The 20,549-nt window shown below is 41.7% G+C and overlaps 1 protein-coding gene across 1 annotated transcript in view; it reads left to right on the top strand.

Annotated features, from left to right (window-relative positions):
• The window catches only part of LOC122929675 (proprotein convertase subtilisin/kexin type 5-like), a 141,375-nt gene extending 122,180 nt beyond the window's left edge, over nt 1-19,195 (top strand). The window contains exons 13-16 of the mRNA XM_044283313.1: nt 7,215-7,420; nt 10,148-10,248; nt 16,497-16,668; nt 17,751-19,195. Of these exons, the coding sequence (XP_044139248.1) occupies nt 7,215-7,420; nt 10,148-10,248; nt 16,497-16,668; nt 17,751-18,151 (880 nt within the window). The 3' untranslated portion in view covers nt 18,152-19,195. The remainder of the gene's footprint in view (nt 1-7,214; nt 7,421-10,147; nt 10,249-16,496; nt 16,669-17,750) is intronic.
• The last annotated feature ends 1,354 nt before the right edge of the window (nt 19,196-20,549 follow it).

Below are 20,549 nucleotides of genomic sequence, written 5' to 3'. Positions count from 1 at the left end.
GCAGAGGCCGTGGCCCTGGGCGTGTTGAAACTGTGCCTGCTGCCAGAGCACAAGAAAAACAATCATCCAAGACACCTAGCTTCATGTCCCAGTTTGCAGGGCGGTGCACTCTTGAAGTCAGCCCAGTGCGAGTAGGTGGTCGGTTGGATAGTGCTTCCAGTTGGTTAAGCACCAACTTCCACCAAGTCCAGTCTAAGTAGCCAGGAGTCTGGTCCACACAATCCTCACCCTGATCCTCCATTCTCCCACCATTTACAGTCTGGCCCAACAAGTAATCCCACACTCGGATATTCCGAGGACCTCTTTTCTTCACCATTAATTGATTTGGCCCTCTCATCAAGCATGCTTGAAGAGTGTATCGCATGTGAGAGTGAATCTAGATTGCACATCCTCAATGCTATGCTTTTGATATGCCAACTTTTTCTCAGCACAATTTATAATAAATATAACCCTATGCTATGCACTAAAAGGAGGCATTGGTATACAGTTTGATCAAAGAGCATAGGCCCACTTACCACAACAAGGTTGCCTCTTCAAGTGGGGATCTACTCTAACTTTGGCGCGGCACTGCGCGGCGACCACTGGCACCCCCTCATCAGCAGGCGACGGGATCCAGTAGTCACACAGCGCCCCCACTTTGCGGCAAAGCTCTGGGCCAGCTTACCTGCAGGCCCGCAACTCAAATCTTTTACTGGGTCAGCACGCATGCAGGCCCGCACCCAAAATCAGCTGCAGGGCCTTGCATATAATGTTTTACAGAGTCAGCTCACCCGCAGGCACTCGCTTATATTGTTTTACAGGGTCAGCTCACCAGCAGGCCCGCACCTAAAATCTTTTACAGGGTCAGCTCACCTGCAGACCGGCATCGCAAATCTTTTACAGGGTCAGCTCACCTGCAGGACCGCAACTTATGCTGCCTTGCTTTGAAGTAGTAGCCGTAGCCGTTTATCAGGCTCCCTCTCCGAAATCGAACAATGATTCCCCGTTACCGGTGGTCACCATGTTAGGCGCATAAAAGAACATCGAAAGTTGTTAGGGAAGATATCAAAATGGAACGTGGAGGTCACGGGGACGTGCGATCAGGCAGAAGTTATCTAGAGTCAGCAAAGCGGCAGCAGGGCCTCTCCTGTATAACGTTTCCTCATCCAAAATATGCAGTGACATTCCCTGTAATTTGTATTACTCATTCCAATAACAGGGCATGTTAGGAGTCCTGTATTGTTATTTATCCTCACTACCTCCACGAGTCGGTACTGTGTGATTGCCTTCCTTGAATGTGGTAGCAGTTTCTCAGACTCCCTCTCCGGAATCAAACACTGATTCCCTGTTACCCATAGTTTACAATGGTTTTGAGCTGACAATTACATCGAAAGTTGATAGGCCAGACATCCGAATAGATCGTCGCCGTCACGGGGACGTGCCATCGGACCCAGGTTAACTAGAGTCACCAAAGCGGCAGCAGGTCACCGCCCATAATGTTTTATATGGTCAGATCAGCAGGCCCATGCTCCTAATGTTTTTGAGGGTCACCAGCAGGCCATCAATCATAATTTTTAAAGGGTGTGTATGATGCCCTCTTTTATGTGTAACTAAGGGTGTATCGGAGTGCCTCTTCCTTGTAATTTTTGGCAGCACTTGCACTTTATATACAAGTAAATATTCAGGAGAGAATGTTTTCTATAAATGTTTCCTCTAAAATCAATTATTTTTTTCTTGTTTTTTTTTGTGTATTATTGTCATTATGTAAAAGTGGCTTACTATTCGGACAACATAGTTCCTAGCAGCAACCAGTGAGTCCAAGATGCATCCATAATTCCTCCCAATGCTATTACAGAACCATTTCGGTGGTGTTACCAACAATTTCTGACATTTTCTTATGAACCAGGCACCCTCCCCTTTTCAGAGCAGGGGGTACCTGGTTTAATGCTCGGGTTTCCAATTGACTTCCATTATACTCGGGTGCTCGGTCGAGCACCCGAATATCATGTGTTCGTCCTGAGCACCGGAGCACTATGGTACTCCATCAACACTAGTAAACATGGTGGACAGCCACGGAATTGCCCATTTACTTTAGCTAAAGGTCAGATAAATAGTATACTAAAGAGGAAGATACCCACCATTTGTACTGTCTTCATGATGGACTGGAAATCAAAGAACAGTATGCACCAGCTACTGTATTTATGCTGGTATTTATAGCAGTGAATTAGAAAGCTTGTGCTTCCAAGACAGCAAATGAGAGCATTTCAAGTCCTTTAGATTGTAGGCAAAGGGTTTATTGAGAATGGTAGCTGGCAGCAGTGAGCCACTTACTGTAATTCTATAGCAGACATGGGCATACCTATAGGATGTGCAACAGAGCATGTTGCAGTAGGGGTCCAATGGCCCCTCTACCAAATAAGAAGACACCAATATTAGTGTCATACTGGATTATCAAGGGCCCTTTAGTAAAATTCATTCTGGGTTCAACTGTAGAGATAGATACAAATATTACATCACACCCATTCGTAATCTTTTGGCTTCCGCATATCAGTGGAAAGGTGGCTGTGTTTGTTTGTGGTCATGTGTCAGCTGAAGTATATGAAGAATGTGGCAGCTGGAAATTGGTGGACTCCCATTCACCCGTTAAGTGAGGATCCCAGAGGTGGCATTTATGCATATCTTGTAAAAAGTGAGATCACGCAGAGAGTAAACAGTGTGGCTGAAAACCAGACTGCCATGTAGTTTTACCAGCACAGTTTTTAGATTGATTGTTAATGGCTACACAGTTTTGCAGATAAATAGCTGTGTTAACTGCAAACTACATGACCGTCTACAAACAGCTTAAAAACACGTTTTTTCAGTAGTAGCCTTGAGTGTGGCCTTTGTCTCAGACTGTCTTTGTCCTGGAGGCCCTCTCAGCAGTCTCTTGCCTTGGAAAAGGGGCTGAGAAAGCCAGGGAGATATGCTCACGCAGTGGCATGCTGCGGGCAGAAGCAGGCCTCATACAGCACCAAGAAGCTGTAAGATGATTGGCGATGGAGACATCCACAGTAACATCGAGAAGGTTATAAAAATAAAATCTCCACATATTTGGCATTACCGCATCCGTAACGATCTGCCCTACAGCAGGTGCTTGCCTTTTACATGAGACCATGCCTCCTGCTGTAATGGCCCAGATTGGCAGAAGTACTGATCCAAGTCGTTTAACCCTTCCAATTTTGTGGTCAATAGCGTGGCATCTAAGGACACAGCCTGTTAATGCCTGTCAGTATGTTACTGACAGTATAATACACTGTACTATATAAACAGTACAGTGTATTAGATTGATCTCCTGTCAAAATGTAAAAATAAAAGTGAAGTTAAGTTTTATTTTAAAAAAAACACTCCGGGTTAAAAGAAAAAAAGCCTTTCAATGAAAAAAGTTGGTAAGAAAAAATCTCCTCCACATTTGGTATTTTGTGTCTGTAACGATCTGTACTATACAATTATCACATGAGTTATCCCGCACTGGATAAAAATTCAAAAAACAATTTGCCACCAAATAAAGGAATAAAAAGCAATCAAAAGTGTTATATACCAAAAATTATACTAATGTAAACTACAAGTTGTCTTGAAAAACTCAAGCTCTAACACAGCTCCATAGAAAGAAATATGAAAAAGTTATTGGTCTTTGGATGAGGCGATCCAAAACCATTTTTTTTAAAGGGGGTTTTATTATCGCTGTAATCGTACTGATTTAAATGAATAAAGTTATCATGTATCTGGTATAAACGGTATATAGATACCAACTGTATCTGTCTAAACAAAGAAATGCACTGACTTATCTTGATTGATTCCAGATGCTATACTATTGAGACACCTAGGTTCTCGTTACTCCAGTTGGAATAATCTCATTGTTTCATTTGAAATCCCTGTTGTAAGATGTAAACACCCAGGGCAGAGGGAGGCCAGAAGAGGTATCGCACATGTCCTGTCTATGTGTGATTTTTGTTTTTTTGATGACCGGTGTGACACAGTCAGAGGTTTTGTCTGGCAAGGCAGGTATTTTCCTCCCAGCATGTGCTGCTGGGCTGATTTACAGCCAGATGAGGTCAAATACCAGACCGGATTTTAAGTGCCATTCCAGGTTTAGGTGGCACCTGGCTATCCTTAAATAGGCAGCTGGGCTCAGAAGCGAGGTCTCTGTGTTGTGATCTGGGAGACTTGTGTCTGGATGAAGGCTTGCTACCTGTTTGGCGTGAAAACAGGTTGGTGCTGCTATCAGCCTGGACTCTTTGAGGCAGAATTGCCGCATGGTGTGAATTAACACCAACACCTCATGGTGACTTTTTGTTTGAGTATGACTGCTTGTTTTGTCACTTGCCTAAAGTGTGAATAAAACACTGAACTGTTTGATCCAAAGAACTTGTTGTTGCCTCTATACTGAATCCGCTAATCCTGTATATCAGAGCGAAACCCCACACCGGTCATACACTCTTACACCTGGAGGGAACATTATAATTTGGAGCATCACAAAAATTGGTTAGATTCTAATTTTAGGAATCGTAAGAAAAATTACCATATAACACAAGATAACGAGTGCCGGTGGCAGATCGTTATTAGACATCACAATCTGCCACCGACAAATCCAGATCTTTCGGTATGCTGAAAGATCTGGACTGCCCGATTTATGAGCGTTTGCTCATTCATCAGGCATTTAGAGGCAGTGTTAGACTGCCAGATGATCAGTAACGAGCGTTCATAGGAACACTCATTACCAATCATCGAGTAAAAAGTCTGACAGTCTTATATACCCTTTAGAGTTCAGGTGTCAGCGCTAAGCTTCCTTTATAATACTAAACTAACAGACAATAGTATGGTGGCTAGATTTTTTAGAGCAGCAGATAGATTGAGACCTACAATTAAGAATTGAATCCCTCCTTGGAGCCTGAACTGGGTTCTTAAAACTTTAACTTGTCAGCCTTTCAAATCAATTGAGGTTTTATCTATAACAGTACTCACCCTTAAGACGATGTTTCTTGTGGCTGTCTCATCAGCTCGCAGAGTTGGTTAACTTCAAGAGTTGTCTATTTAATTTCCATTTTCTTAGGACTTTAAAGATAAATTTATATTTAAATTGTATCCTTCGTTCATGCCTAAGGTGAATTCATTTTTTCACAGATCTCAGGATATCATACAATCCTTCTGCCTCAATCCAAACAATAAGGTCCATTTTACACGAACAGTTTTCCGTGCGGGTGCAATGCGTGATGTGAATGCATAGCACCCGTACTGAATCCTGACCTATTCATTTCAATGGGTCTGTGTACATCAGTTCTGCATTGCGTGAAAAACACAGCATGTTCTATATTCTGCATTTTTCACGCAGCCCTGTCCCCATAGAAATGAATGGGGCTTCAGTGAAAAACGCATTGCATCCGCAAGCAAGTGCAAATGCAATGCGTTTTTCACTGATGGTTGCTAGATGTTGTTTGTAAACCTTCAGTTTTTTATCACGCGCATCAAAATGCATTGCATCCACATAGAAAAAACTGAACAACTGAACGCAATTGCAGACAAAACTGACTGAACTTGCTTGCAAAATGGTGCGAGTTTCACTGAATGCACCCTGAACGCATCCGGAGCCAATCTGTAACGCTCGTGGGAAAGAGGCCTGAGGAAAGAAATGCATAAATTAGATATCAGACGAGCAGTACTTCAGTAATTCAAATTACGAAGACGTGAAGAAAGGGCAATAATTTGTTTGTGCAATTTGCTGGTCCAAATAGAGAAACAAAGCAGCAAAAAGCTCAGTAGTTAGATGGATAAGACAACTCGCAGTAGACGCTTACATATCTATGCAGAAAGAAGTTCGAGTGGAATTAACCCTTTGAGGACCATAAGATTACCGTCATCAATATAAAAATAATTATAATTTTTTCAATTTAAGAATGTATTTGAACAATAAATAAAACCATTTCATTTTTTTACATTACTTTCAATGGAAGGCCAAAAGAAGCTAAAACATTTTTGTTACAGCAACTGAAGTTCGTACACTTCAGTTGCTGTAACTAAGCCATTTCATGAAATAACTGGCAAAAAGCTAGATCCATTTGTTGATAAGAACTAATATTTTGACTCAAACAAAAAAAAAAAAAGTATTTTAAGTTCTTAATCAAACGATACAGGCAATTAAAAACATGGGACAAATATGTCCCTTGGTCCTCAAAGGGTTAAAGGTTCATTCTGCTAGAGCAATGGCAGATTTGTAAATTTGGAAAGAATACATACCTTCACTAAACATTATAGACTTGACATTAAAGCTAGTCTGGACTGTCACTTTGGACGCTCAGTCAACCAGGTTGTGGTCCCTCCCTGATACATCTTTGTTAGTTCTCCTAGATGGTGTTGTGGAGACGGCTGAGGGAAAAGTGTAATTACACTTACCGCTATTTGGTTTCTTCGAAGTCCCCACGACAGCACCTATAATTTCCCTCCCTACATTATCATTTCATTCCTCTTTCTATGGGGTTCTTTTGGTGGATTGATTAAAAGTAAAATGTATTTTTTGTGATGTTACTTGAGCTTGGTTCTTGGAAAATCACTAAGGGAGTGGGAAGGGGAGTTTTGTATTTTTATTTCTCTGGATGTGTTTTTCCTGTCCATTACAGAGGTGGGGCAATCTTTCATAGGTGCTGTTGTGAAGACTTCCAAGAAACTAATTACTGGTGTGTAATTACAATATATTGTAAAACATGGTGACTGGTTATACTGGTTTAGGCCGAATGCACACGGCCGTTGTTCACAGCCGTGAGCGGTCCGTGGAACCGCGGCCTGGGTTCCTGCTGAGGGCAGGAGCGCACGGCGTCATTGGTTGCTATGATGCCATGCGCTTCCTGATGGCGCCTCAGTACATTAATACACTGGTATAGATCATACCAGTGTATTACTGTACTGTGGCGGCAGCAGGGAGCGCACGGCGTCATAGCAACCAATGACGTCGTGCGCTCCTGCCCTCAGCAGGAATCCAGGCCGCGGTTCCACGGACCGCTCACGGCCGTGAACAACGGCCATGTGCATTCGGCCTTACATGAATGCTGCAGAACACACCCACTTCCAAGATAATGACACTCTTTGCACACAATAATTCAGCAACGTTCACTATTATGCCACAAGGTGCAACTGTTTTTTGTGTTTTTTAAATCCAACTTTTTGGAAGACTTATTGTTTAATTGTAACTTTCTTTGTGTCAACAGATATTATAAAAGAAATAACCAGTGTGATAAATGTGACCCTCACTGTCAGCTCTGTTCTGGTCCTGGATTGGATGCTTGTCTAGAATGTCCTTCAGGCACTTTCCAAGTGGAGGGTACCACCCATTGTGTTAGTGAGTGCCCAGAGAGATTTTATCTGCATGGGAACAAGTGTAGGAAGTGCCACCCAAGCTGTAGAACCTGCAATGGTAAGGATCTCCTGCTGCTATTATGTCTGTAATGTTGGGAGATAGATACTTTCTAAATACATTTTTTGTGGAATACAAGTATTTACTAAAACAGACATGTCAGTATAGTCTTATTGGCAGTTCCTCTTTAAAGGGGTTATCCAACCCCTATAATGACCCCCGGGCGCCTCATATACAGTGCTGCCCATAATTATACATACCCCTGGCAAATTTTGACTTAAAGTTACTTTTATTCAACCAGCAAGTAACTTTTTGACAGGAAATGACTTAGGTGTCTCCCAAAAGATAATAAGACGATGTACAAGAGGCATTATTGTGGAAAAAAAAAAACATTTCTCAGCTTTTATTTATATTTGAGCAAAAAATACAAGTTGTTCCGCACTGTGGAAAATCTCAGAGGACGTGGTCGGAAGCCAAAAGTGACAGCTGTGCTGGCCGGGAGGATAGTTAGAGAGGTGAAAAAGAATCCAAAGATCACCACCAAGGCCATCCTGGTGAATCTGGGCTCTGCTGGTGGCAATGTCTCAAGGCAGACAATCCAACGGACACTGCACACTACTGGGTTCCACTTCTCCAGATAAGGCACACAAAAGCTCGCTTGGCCTTTGCAAAAGCTCATCTGGAGAAAGAAGACTTCTGGTCTTCTGTGTTATGGTCAGATGAAACAAAAATTTTATTGTTTGGTCACAATGATGTTTCCTTCATTTGGCGTAAAAAAGGAGAAGCCTTCAACCCAAAGAACACCATCCCCACTGTCAAACATGGTGGTGGGAACCTAATGCTTTGGGGGTGTTTTTCAGCCAATGGACAAGGAAACCTAATCACAGTAAACGGCACCATGAAAAAAGAGCAATACATGCAGATTCTTAACGACAACATCAGGCAGTCTGCAGAGAAACTTGGCCTTGGGCACCAGTGGACATTTCAGCATGACAATGATCCAAAACACACAGCAAAAGTGGTGAAGAAATGGTTAGTAGACAACAACATTAACGTTTGGAGTGGCCCAGCCAGAGTCCAGACTTGAATCCACTTGAAAATCTGTGGAGGGAGCTAAAGATCAGGGTGATGGCAAGAAGACCCTCCAACCTGAAAGATTTGGAGCTCATTGCTAAAGATGAATGGGCAAAAATACCTGTGGAGACATGCAAAAAGCTGGTCTGCAATAATAGGAAGCCAATAAAGGCTTTTCTATTGATTATTGAGAAGGGTATGAATAATTTTGGACTGGACATATTTTGCTCAAATGTAAATAAAAGCTGAGAAATGTATTTTTCCCACAATAATGCCTCTTGTACATCGTCTTATTATCTTTTGGGAGACACCCATGTCATTTCCTATTAAAAAATTAGTTGCTGGTTGAATAAAAGTAACTTTAAGTCAAAATTTGCCAGTGGTATGAATAATTATGAGCAGCACTGTAGGTTATACTTACCCCGATCCCGGACCCACATTGCATCGAAGGTGACGCTAGGGAGGCTTGTACCCATCGCAACCTGCTATTGGCTGTATCCCCCAGTAGCTAGATGTTTTGATCCGCGCGACGAGGAGATGCAGCCGCATGCGGATTAGGAGCGACACGGGTCCGTGGAGCAGGGCAAGTACAACCTATGTGAGGGGTACAGGCATTGGGGGGGGGGGGTCATTATTGGGGTTGAATAACCCTTTTTTTCTGCTTCTTTCAACCTTTGCATTGCCCCCGTAAATACAGACACATAGCAACATACTCTCCAACTGCCCTGTGATTCAAGTCATGTGACCTTATCTGTGCAGGTCCGTCCTGCACTCATTTGGCCAGGTATTACTGCACAAAGCATTGTACAAACAAGCATAGATTCGCACCAAAAACCTTGACAAATTAACAGTGTGCATCAAATTTTAAGAGATTTAGGTGGCCATGGGTATTTTGAGAGCTTGGTACCCAGGAGAGCCCAAATGGCACATAAGATAATTTACTAATGCCACACATGATGAACCACAAGAAATGAATATCCTCTCATGAATGCTACACTGAACAAAAATATAAATGCAACACTTTCGGTTTTGCTCCTATTTTGCATGAGCTGAACTCATGGAACTATAATGGGGGGCGAGGGCGTAGTTCCCACGGCAGCACGGCAGCGCACGGCGAGAGGCAGCCGGACTAAAAGTACGACATGCAGTACTTTTAGTCCGGCAGTCTCTCGCCGTGCGCTGCCACTTTAAACTCCCTCTATAATGCTTTCTATAATGCTTGAGATACACCCAGTCCTGACCATGACACTCATCTCAGTTTTTTCTTTTTTTCAACTCTGTGCTCGAGGTCACAGCAACTTGCAAGTAATAATCCAACCACATTCAGATTAATGGCTGCATTGCTACACAGCAATCATTGGTTATGTGACAGGTGTTGTCGCCAAAATTGCTATGTAGCCCCATAACTTTTTATGATTTTCTATGAAACTAATATGAAAAAAATATTCAGCTAAAAGAGTCATGGCAATTGATCCTACTGTTGGCTGAAATATATGCAACAAAAGACATACAAAGAAGCGTAAACCTGTCATATGGGAACTGAGAACATCAATTCTTCACCCATTAATGGTTATACATGACAAGTTGTATATTATAGTATGGTTGTATATAGCTGTATTGATTATTGAGTTCCCTGTGTATTAGTATTAATTTGTATTAATGGAAAGATTATGCGCAGTATAACCCACATACGTGATATTATCTTTTATACAGACTCTTCCGTGCAAGGATGCAAGACTTGTGACAGAGGCAGCAGCTTTAAAGGAGGAATCTGCTACCCACAGTGTGAGGAGCATCGTTACCTAGATGATGATGTAAGAGCACAGTACAGTAATCCAGTCTTACATAAATGAAAGTAGGGCAGATTTATCATGTGTTGCTGCTACAAAGGAGGAGTTAGTGTGATTTCATACATAGACCCATATTTACTAATGTGAGTGCACCTAGATTTTGGTATAAATTGTAATGTTGTCCTTCTAGGTTTAAAGTTTCTTCTTTGTCGACAAGGAGGAATAGCTTTGCGGTAAAGGGGGCATGGCCCATTATGTAAAACCAAGCCAATCGATAGTTGGTGTTAAAGGGGTTCTGCAGTTTGTTTAAACTGATGATCTATCCTCTGGATAGATCATCAGCATCTGATCAGCGGTGGTCCCACACCTGGGACCCCCGCCGATCAGCTGCTTGAGAAGGCACACCACGGCCTTCTCACTGTTTACCTAAGGCCCAGTGATGTAACGACTAGTATCAACTGGCCTGTGCGCGGCTAAGCTCCGTTCACTCCGTTCACTACCTCTTTAACCTCATCAAGAGAATGCCAAGAGTGTGCAAAGCAGCACTCAAAGCAAAAGGTGGCTACTTTGAAGAACCTAGAATATGACATATTTTCAGTTGTTTTACACTTTTGTGTTATGTATATAATTCCACATGTGTTAATTCATAGTTTTGATGCCTTCAGTGTGAATCTACAATTTTCATAGTCATGAAAAGAAAGAAAACTCTTTGAATGAGAAGGTGTGTCCAAACTTTTGGTCTGTACTGTATATATATATATATATATATATTTTTTTTTGTGGGAAAAGATTCAGTAAAACCTATAATTTATACATTTATATCTCTGCTTTTTCTACCTTCTGTGAAGGTCTGGTTTGATCCTTGCTATGGGGCCCTTAGGCCTCTTTCACACGGGCGTTGCGGGAAAAGGTGCGGGTGCGTTGCAGGAACATGCTCGATTTTTCCACGCGAGTGCAAAACATTGTAATGCGTTTTGTACGCGCGTGAGAAAAATCGGCATGTTTGGTACCCAAACCCGAACTTCTTTCAGTTCAGGTTTGGGATCGGGGTTCTGTAGATTGTATTATTTTCCCTTATAACATGGTTATAAGGGAAAATAATAGCATTCTGAATACAGAATTCATAGTACAATAGCGCTGGAGGGGTAAAAAATAAATAAAAAATAATTTCACTCATCTTAATCCACTTGCTCCCGCAGCCCGGCTTCTCTTCTGTCTCTTTCTTTGCTGATTGCAGTCAAAGGACCTGTGGTGATGTCACTCCTGTCATCATATGGTCCATCACATGATCTTTTACCATGGTGATGGATCATGTGATGGATCATGTGATGACCGGAGTGACGTCACCACAGGTCCTTTGACTGCAATCAGCAAAGGAAGAGACAGAAGAGATGCTGGTTGCGCGAGCAAGTGGATTAAGGTGAGTTAAATTATTATTATTATTTTTTTAACCCCTCCAGCGCTATTGTACTATGCATTCTGTATTCAGAATGCTATTATTTTCCCTTATAACCATGTTATAAGGGAAAATAATAATAATGATTGGGTCCCCATCCCGATCGTCTCCTAGCAACCGTGTGTGAAAATTGCACCGCATCCGCACTTGCATCCGCACCGCCTGTGTGCACAGCCCCATAGAAATGAATGGGTCCAGATTCAGTGCGGGTGCAATGCGTTCACATCACGCATTGCACCCGCGCGGAATACTCGCCCGTGTGAAAGGGGCCTAACTTCTTTATGTGCGCCACTGCATGAATGTCATAAATTTTTCACACGTGGCTTTCTTTTATTCATACATTTTTGACATGCCTATTTTTCAGCATTTTTCTAGCAGTCCTATAGAGAAGCCTATGAAAAACCCTACACCTAGAGCATGCTGCATTTTAGAAAAGACATAGCTGAAACCAAAAAGCAAAGAAAAATGGCACACAAAATACACAGAAGTTACTATTAGTTTTCATATAACATCTGACCGGAGCATTTAAAAAAAATAAAAAATAATGCTAGGAATCTGTCTAAAAAATAAAATTGTCTTTGTTGCCCAATGCAACCAATCACAGAGCAGCTTTCATTTTTCAAAAGCAAAATAAAACATGAGCGCTGCCCTGTGGTTAGCTGCTATTGACAACTAAAATATATATTTTTTAATTTTACTCTCCCTCAGTTTTTTTTTTAAGGGGTAGATTTACTCAGTCTGGCATTCATACACCAGTCTTAGTCTAAAGCCTGAAGTAAGATATACCTCTGATTAATTTTGTTGGCTATCCTTCTGTCCATGCCATCTCTGTGTTGGAATAAATGTGACCTATAATTTATCCCAATTTTCAAAGGTCACAACTGTGCAAAAGTCTACTTTTTTACACCATAAAACTGGCGTACAGCTTTGATAAGTTTCCCCCCATATATCAACCTATCCCTAGTCTTTTTTTATTTATTTTTTGCCATGCACTGCTATTATTTATATGAGAATTGGGGTACTTTCACACTTGCGGCAGAGGATTCCAGCAGGCTGTTCCGTCGCCGGAACTGTCTGCCGGATCCGTCAATCTGGACGCAAATGGGTGCATTTGTGCATATGACCTAAATGAAGAAGTTTGTAAATGTAGCATAACTATAGGGAATGTTATATTAAAAACAGACAAACAAAAAACACCTTGTAAAAATCCCATAGCTCCAGCACCTACAGTCATGTGGACCCTGCCAACTTTTGTTAACTGGTTCTGCAGTCATGTATGTACAGTACAGACCAAAAGTTTGGACACACCTTCTCATTCAAAGAGTTTTCTTTATTTTCATGACTATGAAAATTGTAGATTCACACTGAAGGCATCAAAACTATGAATTAACACATGTGGAATTATATACATAACAAAAAAGTGTGAAACAACTGAAAATATGTCTGTCACGACCATGGTCATGGTCGTGACTCAGGATCCGCATGCAGTTGCCTGCGGTTTGGTTTTATTGTCAATCACATGGTGAGGGCTGCTGGTATGTTGCCTCACGTGTGGTTGCCGCTGGTAACATGATTGTACTTGGCAGTATAGCAGCCTGAGCTGTTGCTAGGCAGCTTGCTGTCAAGTGCATGCGGTTACACCTGGTTGGGTGTGTGTGTATGTATGCACTTTGTATGTCTGATGTGCACGAGGTTTATGTAGGTGTGCACTGTGACACTTCCCTTCACTGTGGCTGCCCGTGGCAACGTTTGGTATTGTGTACATGTGGTGGCAGTGTCTCGGCCTTCTGGCTGACTCCCAGGACATGGTTGCCACGCATGTCGTTGCCTGTAGTAACAGCTGCAGTGTGATGTTCATTTGGACACTTCCCCTTTTAGTTGCTGTTTTCCCTTCCCTGGTGTGAGAAGGGTTAGTTCCCTTGCTAGTCTGTAAGCACTGGGTGTGTCTGCGTGGGTGTGGCTACATGGGCTATTTAACCTCAGTTGAGACCTGAGTTCTGAGGGGTACTCCAGCCTTGTAGTAAGCTGGAGGCACTCTCCTGGTACCATATACCATCTGCCAGTGAGGGCCACCCTTGTGGTCATAAATTGTGATACAATATGTTTATGTGATGTTAAGTTTATGTCTATGTGGTGTCTGTTATTATTGCAGCTATGGTTCTGGGTCCCTGTGTGTTTGTGTGCTGTGTCCTTTAATGTTTGTGTGTGGACAGCCAGCACTTGTGTCCAGGGATCCAGTCAGTGTGTCTGTGGCAGGTAGAGGTGGAAGTCTTTCACTCTCCTGCCATATCTATAGTCTGTTTATAGTTATATCCCATTGCAGTTCGGCCAGTTTAGACTCCTGTTTCTTCGCATCCAGGAGGAACAGGTGGTCTACCCAGGTCCTAGTTCAGGGATCGGCGGAGGGTGAGTAGAAATCCAAGGTTCCTGAGCATGGGCCCTCCTACCTTCAAGGTCGGCTCATGCAGCTAGGAGTTAGGGTCGGATTAGGGATGCGTTAGGAGGTGACCTGCTCCCTAATTCTGTTGTCCTGGCCGAGCATCGACTAACATCACGTGGCATCGCACGGCTGAGGGTTTTCCCCGTCCTCAGCCGTGACAATGTCATATTCTAGGTTCTTCAAAGTAGCCACCTTTTGCTTTGATTACTGCTTTGCACACTCTTGGCATTCTCTTGATGAGCTTCAAGAGGTAGTCACCTGAAATGGTCTTCCAACAGTCTTGAAGGAGTTCCCAGAGATGCTTGTTGGCTCTTTTGCCTTCACTCTGCGATCCAGCTCACCCCAAACCATCTTGATTGGGTTCAGGTCCAGTGACTGTGGAGGCCAGGTCATCTGGCGCAGCACCCCATCACTCTCCTTCATGGTCAAATAGCCCTTACACAGGGGTTTCATCCCGTACTTCGGTTCTGCAAAAAGATAGGACATGCGGAACGGCCGGATCGCGGACCCATTAAAGTGAATGGGTCTGCAATCCGCTGCGGCAGCCCCATGGATGGTGTTTGTGCACTGTGGCCCGCATTTTGCGAGCCGCAGCATGACTATGGGGTGCACACGTTCGTGTGCAGGAAGCCTAAGACTTTATGTACATAAAACTTGATTTAAAAAAAACTCTTGTAGACACTACAGTCACATTTAATAAACTCTATAGCTAGCAATACTTTCATTATTCCACTAGATGGCACACTGTACAAAGTAATGAGACTAAATCCCACTGTTTTTTATCTTTCTGTGAATGAACTGAATGATAGGCTGCACAAAGCAGAATAGTTAGGGAGAATTTATATGTGCAGATTTGTTGCACAGTTGTCAGCATCTGTTTCAGTCTTCTGAATTTATAACATACTAGCAGAAGCACCCATCTTCGCACGATATACTTAATCTATTTAATTTAATGTTTCTGTGTGTCGTTAAAAGATATCGACAGTATCCTCCATAACAGTGACATCTGCAGCACCCCCCCCCCCCAAAGTGCCCCACCACTTTAAAATGGGACCTCCACAGCAGCCAATCCCCTTAACTTTGACCTTCACAGCAGCCCGCCCCTTTAACAGTGAGTATCACAGCACCTTACTCCCTTAACAGTGACCTCCACAGTACCCCGCTGCCCTAACAATGACCTCATAGTACCCTGCCCCTTAACAGTGATCTCCACAGCGCCTGCCCCTTTAACAGTGACCTCCAGAGCGCCCGTTCCTTTTAACAGTGACCTCCACAGAGCCCACCTCTTTAACAGTGACCTCCACAGCACCCGCCCCTTTAACAGTGACCCCCCCCCCAGCTCCTTCCCCTTTAACAGTGATTTCCACAGTACCGGCCCCTCTAGCAGTGACCTCCACTGTGCCCGCCCTTTTAACAGTGACCTCCACAGTGCTAACCTCTTTAACAGTGACCTCCACAATGCCATTCCCTTTAACAGTGATTTCCACAGTGTCCGCCCCTTTAACAGTGACCTCCACAGCGCCGCCCCTTTAACAATGACCTCGATAGTGCCTGCCCCTTTAATACTGACCTCCACAGTGCTGGCCCCTTTAACAGTGACCTCCACAGTGCCCGCCCCTTTAACAGTGACCTCCAGAGTGCCCGTCCCTTTAACAGTGAACTCCACAGTGTCCACCCCTTTAACAGTGAATGCCACAGTTCCTGCCCCTTTAACAGTGACCTCCGCAGTGCCTGCCCCTTTGACAGTGAACTCCACAGCGCCCGTCCCTTTAATAGTGGCCCCTGCCCTCCATGCATGTAGCAGTGTAGTTGTGCCGTAATACGTCATATGACTGAATATTTAAGGATCTGCGAACTGCTAAAACCTATGATCAGTTCTTATGGCAACCAGGAGTAGGACCTGCAAGCTTCTATTGGCTAATAAGGGACATGTGACCGTGTAAATGGCAGTTCGGATTTAAGTGAAAGGCTTCCTGACTTCTATTGGCTAATGCAGGTCAGTTTTGGGGAATATCTCAGGAACGGTACGTCCTAAAGAGCTGAGATCCAGTCTAAAACCTCCCCGGACACCTGATGTATCTGTGTGCCAAATTTGGTAAAAATCGGTCCAGTCGTTTGGTTCGCGCATAAAGAACGTACAGACAGAAACTCATTTTTATTTATATAAGATATATATATATATATATATATATACTGTATATATAAAAAACAGGTTATATAACTTTTTACTGTTCTGTTAAGGGGCCATTCTTTTCATGTTCTACAGTATATGGCTTTTGATTTGTTTTATGTTTCTTCATAGAAATAAATGCATTGAGGACAAACTTCAATATTTAAAACTTTAAAATGACATTCTGTTTTTTATTTTTGCTGCAGGGTGTGTGTCAGCCATGTGATTCTTCCTGTAGACATTGCTCTGGTCCTGGATCTGATCACTGTATATCTTGTGAAAGTAATACTGCATGGTCTCCTGAAGAAATGAGATGTATTAACTGTTGTGATTCACAGACTGATCAAAATGACTGCTGTTTTTGTGACCTAAATTCAGGTATGTATGGATAGCACACTATATTTAGCTGCATCATACAACTCTGACCAGATTTCCTGCCACCTTTGAGGGACCTAGTGGTTGCTGACAGCTATCTTTAATGGTCTAACTAATAAAAAACAAAAAACACCTTTAGGGTCCATTCACACGTCCTGTTTTTTTTCATCCTGAAAAACGGTCCGTTTTTTGCGGATCCGTTGTTCCTGAAAATGTTTCCGTATGTCATCCGTTTTTTGCGGATCCGCAAAAAACGGACACATGTATACATTTCAATAATCAAATAAAGTTGTTTGGATTTCTTTGAAAAAAAATTGAAAAAAAAAAAAAAAAAAAAAATTTGTTATGTGTTTCCAGGAACGGAATCCGCAAAAAACGGATGACATACGGAATGACATCCGAATGTCATCCGTTTTTTGCGGATCCATTGACTTTGTATTGTACCAGGATCCGATTTTTCAGGACAAGAATAGGACATGTTTTATATTTAAACGGACATGCGGAACGGAACAACGGAAACGGACAGCACACATTGTGCTGTCCGATTTTTTCCAGGACCCATTGAAAATGAATGGGTCCAGATCTGGTCCTGATCTGTTCCTGAAAAAACGGAACAGATCAGGAAAGAAAAAACGGACGTGTGAATGGACCCTTAGCTGCGGTACACAATCACTGTCAGAATGGAGTACATACAGGTGACCAATAAAATGCATTCTGCATTTCCAAAACACTTTAATAAACTAGTATATGGAGTTGTGGGCAGGAAGTGGACAGCTTACATATGATATTCATGGCATATCCTGTAAAGGGTGAGCCCACATGCAACAGCTACAGTATGGCCAAAAAGTGCATCAGAAAGCATTTTAGGGCAAAATGGTGCAATTTTGCAGATAAACAGACAAGCAATTTGAAAACAATGGTGATTTTTGGTAAAGCCGCATATCAGCATGGTTTTTGGACACAAAGTCCTGCCCAGGATTAATTCATCTCATTATATGTGTACTCTTAAGAGTTCAGCCTTCTGTACATGAGCTAGAAAAAAGGTGATGAAAGAATATGCAGTGATGATATGTTTTTCATTGCAGTACTTTGCATAAAGCATCTACAGTTTGAAGCTGAGCAAGTTGCTCTGAAGAACTTAAAGTTTCCAGCCAGCTCCAAAGTTTCACATTTTTCCGTTGCAGCCCCTGTTTTGGTCTCATTACTATTGATAAGCACAATTGCTCTCATCAGCATGTGGCAGGCCAAATCCAAGAAGATGCTTTGCTGGAAGCAGAGCTATGAAAGACTAGAATGTAGTCCTCAAGCTGTGTCATGTGAAGAAGAAGACAGTAAACATGGATATGATGCCGAAGAGGAAAGTTTAGATGAATGTGATGTAGTATATAGTACAAAAGATGGGACTGTGTATAAGAAGCTTCCTTTCAAGCTACACAGAGCTGAAAATGATCTACTGAATGAGCTGGATTGTATAAACAATGTATAGTAGATACTGTTAGTATGATCCATCAGTGGACATCTTTTATAGCAAGCACAGTACAAATTTTGTGTCTGGTTGAAATTTCTGGACACGTCACACATCTGTTTTTTTGTCACCATTGCATGTATTATTAGGCCTGCAAATTACTTTTTCTGAGAAAATCTGGAAGATATGGGATGTGCCAAGAAGACTAGTTTTTTAAATAACTGTTAATCCCAAAAAGGGCAGATTAAGGATGGCAAAGGGGGCTGTTGATCAGTGGTCTTTCTTCCTAGTTTTCTTCACTGCTTCCTAGACACTCCACGCAGCAACACAAGGGATTTTGAAGACAGTGTTTTACATGTACTGCAATATGTCACAGAGGAGGTGATAGCACAATGTTCACTACAGGTCAGCGTTCCATTCTTAATTTCATGTGTACAAAACGGCTTTAAAAGAAAACTATTGCAACACAATACAATGTAACGATGTTTCACATTGAAGAACATTGCTGTTAAGTTACTTGCCATAAGATGGCAGCATGTTAGCATAACTTGGAGCTATATGCTGGCAACATTTACTATATTTATAAGGGCTCATGCAAATGAACGTTATTTGGTTCTGAGTTTGAGCCGCATGTGTGCATGTGCCCTAAAGTTGTTCTTTTTTGTATTTTAACAAATATTTCAGATCGTAAGTAACATATTCTTTTTTTGAATGTCCTTTAAATACACATTTTTGTTCTCTTATGCTTGCAGTGACAATTATTATATAACTTCTCTGTGTATAATGTTGAGCGAACTTGTGTTTTAAGTTCGGCATCGGGTTATCGAAGAATCGCATTATGGATTCTAAATTCTGTTATGGTCCGTGGTAGCGGAATCCATAACGCGATTCTTCGATAACCCGAACCCGAACTTTAGATGCCGAACTTAAAACACAAGTTTGCCTAAACACTATCTGTGTATAAAGAATAAATAAATCACAGATACAGATTGCTACTAAAACATTCATGCACTACTGAACTACTTGTAATGGTGACAATATTAAATGTATATAGTTTATTAGCCACTTTTCTTTTTTTTTTTTTATCTTGAATACATTTTGTAGCGTATCTAATTGAAGTCTATCAGCAGTTTCCCCTTTACATGCTTCATGTCTAATTCTCAGTTGTCAATGAGATGGTAGGTAGACAGGATCAAGTGAAGATTCTGTCCCCCTGGGTTATTAATTTTAATTTATTTCACTACATTTCTTAACACCAGACAATATTTTTAGTGCTAACAAATAATTCAGGATTGATGTACACAGTTTATTACTTGCTTTTATATTTCATGAAGGAATTTAGTCAAATAAATTAAATTAAAATGTATAATACAGGGGAACATAACCTTCACTTAATCTGGTGGACACTAGTTGGTATGATGTCCCTCATAGAACACACATAGAGAATGAAGATAATGATTTCTAACTCTCCCAACTTTTAGTTATTCAGAATAATTCAAAAGCGATATATAGATCATTGTAGAGAAATACTGAGCAGTAGTGATGTGAAGAAAGCAACTTCAGTGAGATATAATATATACTATTAGCTGCAGCCTATACATGTCTGTTTCTCTACAGCTTACTCCTCCTCCCCTTCACTTCTCCATAGACTTCTACAGTCTGTTATAATTTGATCCATCAATGAGTCGACTGTCCGTCTTCATCTCCTGAGACAGAAGTAGCAGAAAAGTCCAGAGAGAATGTTAGTTTAGGAAGCAGGGGAGGAACAGGCAAAACATGAAATAAGAGAAGAAAGAGACATTATTCTCTGCTAAAATATATTACAAAGTTTCTTATATTCGACTACTATTAGTATTGATTTATTGTGTAAAAGTAGCAAAACTATTACTAAAATCTCTGTAATCATACTGACCAGCACAATAAAGTTTACTTGTTTTTTTTTTTCTCACAGTGCACAGTGTACCCAAAAAGCAATGGCAGAATTGCCGCTGTAAGTCTCAAATGGCACCAGATGGGCACAACATAACAATATAATGTTCATTGAAATATCGTATCTGTGGAAAATTTACAATTTTTGTTTTGCACCTTCCGATGTGTTATCGAACCTTAATCGGGTTCCACTGATTATCATGTGAAATCCAAATTAGTAGAGAGTTCGTAGCACGGAGAATAACTTGAGACACAAACAGTATATGTCCAACAAGATCATTCCACTTTAATGAAACAGTGTGTAAGATTATATTATACAGATAAAGGTTGCGATACATGCCAACCTTCATAAACCATACACATAACATTTTACATTTACATTGATTGGTACAGAAGAGGGGCGATCCCTTGTAGTCCCCTCATGCTTATCTATGTTGCCTGTTTGTTCACTCTTTGGCTGCATTACCAGAACTGGCGCTCTTCCCAGAGT

Source organism: Bufo gargarizans, chromosome 2 (genome assembly GCF_014858855.1).
Source record: "Bufo gargarizans isolate SCDJY-AF-19 chromosome 2, ASM1485885v1, whole genome shotgun sequence".
Taxonomy (NCBI): domain Eukaryota; kingdom Metazoa; phylum Chordata; class Amphibia; order Anura; family Bufonidae; genus Bufo; species Bufo gargarizans.
This window is presented reverse-complemented; position numbering and strand designations above follow the sequence as displayed.